Source organism: Leptodactylus fuscus, chromosome 4 (genome assembly GCF_031893055.1).
Source record: "Leptodactylus fuscus isolate aLepFus1 chromosome 4, aLepFus1.hap2, whole genome shotgun sequence".
Taxonomy (NCBI): domain Eukaryota; kingdom Metazoa; phylum Chordata; class Amphibia; order Anura; family Leptodactylidae; genus Leptodactylus; species Leptodactylus fuscus.
In genome coordinates, this window is record NC_134268.1 from 220,534,336 (window position 1) to 220,539,172 (window position 4,837).

The 4,837-nt window shown below is 48.2% G+C and overlaps 1 protein-coding gene across 1 annotated transcript; it reads left to right on the plus strand.

Annotated features, from left to right (window-relative positions):
- The first annotated feature begins 943 nt into the window (after positions 1 to 943).
- Positions 944 to 3,556, plus strand: LOC142199972 (thiosulfate sulfurtransferase-like). Its single transcript, XM_075269912.1, has 2 exons — positions 944 to 1,557; positions 2,860 to 3,556. The coding sequence occupies exons 1-2, from the start codon at positions 981 to 983 to the stop codon at positions 3,153 to 3,155; spliced, it is 873 nt and encodes a 290-aa protein (XP_075126013.1). The 5' UTR covers positions 944 to 980; the 3' UTR covers positions 3,156 to 3,556.
- The last annotated feature ends 1,281 nt before the right edge of the window (positions 3,557 to 4,837 follow it).

A 4,837-nucleotide genomic window follows, 5' to 3' on the forward strand; every position in this document is an offset into this window, starting at 1 on the left:
TACTTGCCACTCTGTCCTAGTGACAGGAGCAACTTGGTGACAGTCCCTTCTCTCAATAAGTGTACACAGAACAAGACAAACAACACAGAAGAGGAGCCAGCAAGCCAAGGGTGAAAGCCAGAGAGGCAAAGTAGTACAAAATCGTAATCCAAAAGAGTAGTCACAAGGGAAGCCAAAGGTCAGAGGTCAGAAATAAAAGAGAAACTTATCACAGACAAACGACAGAGTCACGATAGCCAGCAAACCTGTGTGGGCTGTGACCGGTATATAGAAAGCCCAGGACCACCCTCGACTTGATTGGCAGACATGCTGTCAGTCACATATGCACAGCTAAGATTAACTATTTGATGAACAGAGGGAAGCAAAGTGCAGGAGATGGGTGTGGTGGAAATTCAATTACAGGGGATAGGTAATAGAGCAGTGTTCACACAGAGCAACAAAAAAATCAAACTGAACAAGTCTCCTGCACCGCAGCGTGCGAGCGGAGGGGGGCGAAGACCCGGACATGCAGGGATGTTACAGGTGCAAATACATATATACACATATTACATACAATGACACTACCAGAGGCACAAGAAATAAAGACAATAAAAGCAGTGACGCTCTGGGATGTGCAGGAGCAGATACCCCTGGGGGGTCCTTGGGTATATGTCAAGCAGTAGCTGCCCCTGGGGGGCTCCACAGAGGTGGCTCCTGAGTATTCTCCACCTGAGCCCATTGCTGATTCTGCGGCTTGTACTCTGTGACTGTCACAAGACTCTAATATTATTGACTTGATAAGCAGGAGATATACTTTGTTTTATCTGAAGGTGAATGTATCTGAGCACCTCGGCGCCACCTCCACCACTGACAAGATGCTGCAAGGAAATTATTAACAGCAGAATCTGGATAACCCCTAAGATGTTGGCCGGGATCCTCCTCTCCGCCTCTCCTCCGTAGAATAAAACCTGAGGCAAGTGCCTTCAATCGTTGCAGTAGCCATGGTTAGCCGAGCACTGGTCTCTGCTGGGTGGCTCTCCGGGGCCCTGAAAGCTAAGATAGCTCCTGCCCTGCGGGTGCTGGACACGACCTGGTACTCTCCTGGGGGTAAAGATGCCAGGAAGGAGTTTGAAGAACGGCACATCCCAGGAGCCTCCTTCTTTGACATGGAGCAATGCAGAGACCAGAAGTCTCCCTATGAGATGATGCTGCCCAGTGAGTCCCAGTTTGCCCAGTACGCCAGTGAACTGGGCATCAGCAATGACAGCCACGTGGTGGTCTATGACTACGACAGCTCGGGCACGCTCTATGCTCCAAGGCTATGGTGGATGTTTCGTGTTTTTGGCCACAATAATGTGTCTTTGCTAGACGGGGGTCTCATGAATTGGATGAAGCGGGGGCTTCCCGTGACCTCAGAGGTGACACCTGTGAAGCCAGAGAAGTTCCGAGTGACACTGAACCGTTCTCTGCTCAAGAGCTTTGAAGACATTCAGGAGAACATCTCCAGTAAGAGGTTCCAACTGGTGGACGCTCGATCGGGGGCGAGATTCCGTGGTCCAGAGCCAAAGCCTGGAGAAGGTGAGGGGGGGGGGGGAGGTACGACAATGGGGGTGCTGCAGCCCTATGTAAAATCACAGATAACTCCAAAACTCAACTCTGCTGTGTATGACAAATTCAGTCCTGCTACATTTGACAGATCCAGGTCTAAGGGTGTAGCTATAGGTGGTGCAATGGTAACAGTCACTCCCAAGCCCTGGACCCCAAGGGGCACCAAATGCCCCTCGCCCAAATGAAATATACCTCTATTATAAATGACACAATGTATTCAGGGGCCCCTGGATACTAGAGCCCAGGGGCCCCTGAATACATTGGATTCTAGATGGATTCTAGTTATACCTTTGCCCAAGTTAAATACACCTGATAAATTCTGTGCAAATTTACATGGCAAATTCAACTCCGCTCCACCTACCGTAACAATCTCACTTATGATGATCTCGGCTCTGCTACCTCAGGTGACTTTAGCTGTATCTGCAAATTTTGCTCTGATACAAATAATAAAGTTACCTCCTGTACACATGACACACTCAGCTCACACACCCGATCAGTCCAGCTCTGCTATAGATTACAAACTCAACTACACTGCATCTAACAAAGTCGTCTCTGTTGTATTGCTCATTGTTACATATGATTAACCCTTCTCTGTAGTCTCTGCTACACAGGAATAAGGGCACAGTGCCCAATAACAGGGTGCGGAACATTTTATACTGCTCATTTCCAAGGCACACAGGAACAGAAGATTAGGGTGTTTGATTAGATTATACTATACACAGTACAACTTTTCATACTGTGCACGCACCTCTCACTGCCTCTCTTCTGTGTATACCGCCACAGCACAGTACTACTTCTCTTTTTGTATACACATTTTTCAGTATTACATATGGATGGGGCACAGTACAACTTCTCTTTCTCTGCACTTTTCAGTATCTTTTGTCTGTATAGCTGAAGGCGGCACAGTACCACTCCCGACATTTTGTACGCTCAGTACCGGTTATTCTTCTGCATCTATAGATTACAACACAGTACAGTAGCTTTCTTCTGTATATATGACCCAAGCACAGTATCACATTCTGAGTTATTCTTCTGCATCTATACTGCACAGTACAACTTATACCCTTCTCATTACCTCTCTTCTGTACATATAGACTCAGCACAGTACAACTTCTCTTGCCCTGCACTTCTTAGTATCTTTCCTCTGTATATAAGACCTAGGCACAGTACCACTTCCTGAGTTCTGTATGCTCAGTGCTTGTTATTCTTCTGCATCTATACTGCACAGTACAACTTCCCTTGATATTCTTGTGACTGAACCTACTCTTGCAGGCATTGAGCCCGGACACATCCCCGGATCGGTGAATCTTCCCTTCTCTAACTTCCTGACGAAGGACGGCTACGAGAAACCAGCCCATGAGATCAGTCAGCTGTTCAAGGAGCGAGGGATTGACCTGACCAAGCCCCTGACCGCCACCTGCCGTCGTGGGGTCACTGCCTGCCACCTGGCTCTGGCCTCCTTCCTGCTGGGAAAAGAAGACACGGCCGTCTACGATGGTTCCTGGTCGGAGTGGTTTCACCGGGCGAAGCCTGAGCACAAAGTCTTCGAGAAGAGGAACAGGGCGTGAGAAGGACGAGCCGCTGCGCTGGACTTGATGAAACAATATGGTGGTTGCTCCGACACGACAGCAATGTGTGAATACTGTGCGATTAAATAAATGTTACCGTAATGTCTGGAGCTCGTGTGAGGTGACTGCACCGGGCTGCCTGTGGTGGGCGCTTGTGAGGGTGGTCGTCTTAAAGGGCCCTCAGACTCATAAAGTCAGTACAGCTCAGATGATTTACACCAACTACACTGTGACTGCGGTGACTGGGGGGTCCAAAACTTACCATGGTGGGAGCGCAGCGTATCCAACAACCTTACATCAGCCAGTGTCTAAAGTTTTTTGGTTTGTTTTGATTGTTCCCGTCATCCAGGCTCATGGCTGTCACTTAAAGGAGCCCTACAATAAACACAACGGTGCACACATGTTCAGATGTCACGGTGGTTGTGTAAGATGTGAGCAGAGGTGCCCAAAGGTATCTCACACAGCAAACCAGACCCCCGAATCACAACTGTCTACTAGGGTCAGAGACTGACATACAGCATAGCCACCTACAGGAGGCGCTAGACAGTTTTCTTACACCTGGATGAGAGTTATTTTATATACCAACTAGAGTAAACCTGCACGAGGGGCAATAAGAGGAAAAGGCGCAGTGTAGCACAAGTACTAAAAAATGAGGTAGCTATGTTGTGACCCAGCGGTTACCATGACCAAAATAATCAGAAAAAGTTTATTATGATTGGATTTCCTATAACTGCTGACTGATAGGTACAATGTGTCTCTATACAATTTCACCAGTTGCAGTGACTTCTACTATAGCCCCAAAATCTACGGCATCCATCTATTTATGTATCCTAAGCATTAAATCTGCAGACAGTCTACAAAACCTTGGTGACTACCCCAGGGACACCCAACGTAACACCCTCCTAGTCAGGCAGCAGCACAAGAGCCAGTCTGGGGTCTGTATTAGATTAGGGGTCTGGGGTCTGTATTAGTTTAGGGGTCTGGTCTGGGGTCTGTATTAGTTTAGGGGTCTGGTCTGGGGTCTGTATTAGTTTAGGGGTCTGGTCTGGGGTCTGTATTAGTTTAGGGGTCTGGTCTGGGGTCTGTATTAGTTTAGAGGTCTGGTCTGGGGTCTGTATTAGTTTAGAGGTCTGGTCTGGGGTCTGTATTAGCTTAGGGCTCTGGTCTGGGGTCTGTATTAGTTTAGGGCTCTGGTCTGGGGTCCGTATTAGTTTAGGGGTCTGGGGTCTGTATTAGTTTAGGGGTCTGGTCTGGGGTCTGTATTAGTTTAGGGGTCTGGTCTGGGGTCTGTATTAGTTTAGGGGTCTGGTCTGGGGTCTGTATTAGTTTAGGGGTCTGGTGTCTATATTAGTTTAGGGGTCTGGTCTGGGGTCTGTATTAGTTTAGGGGTCTGGACTGGGGTCTGTATTAGTTTAGGGGTCTGGTCTGGGGTCTGTATTAGTTTAGGGGTCTGGTCTGGGGTCTGTATTAGTTTAGGGGTCTGGTCTGGGGTCTGTATTAGTTTAGGGGTCTGGTCTGGGGTCTGTATTAGTTTAGGGGTCCGGTCTGGGGTCTGTATTAGTTTAGGGGTCCGGTCTGGGGTCTGTATTAGTTTAGGGGTCCGGTCTGGGGTCTGTATTAGTTTAGGGGTCTGGTCTGGGGTCTGTATTAGTTTAGGGGTCTGGTCTGGGGTCTGTATTAGT

What these genes read in the sequence shown, in the direction of transcription:
- LOC142199972 (XM_075269912.1), top strand. Translation starts at nt 981, where the DNA reads ATGGTTAGCCGAGCACTGGTCTCTGCTGGGTGGCTCTCCGGGGCCCTG. An exon ending in AGAGCCAAAGCCTGGAGAAG is followed by an intron (nt 1,558 to 2,859) that starts GTGAGGGGGGGG and finishes CTACTCTTGCAG; the next exon opens with GCATTGAGCCCGGACACATC.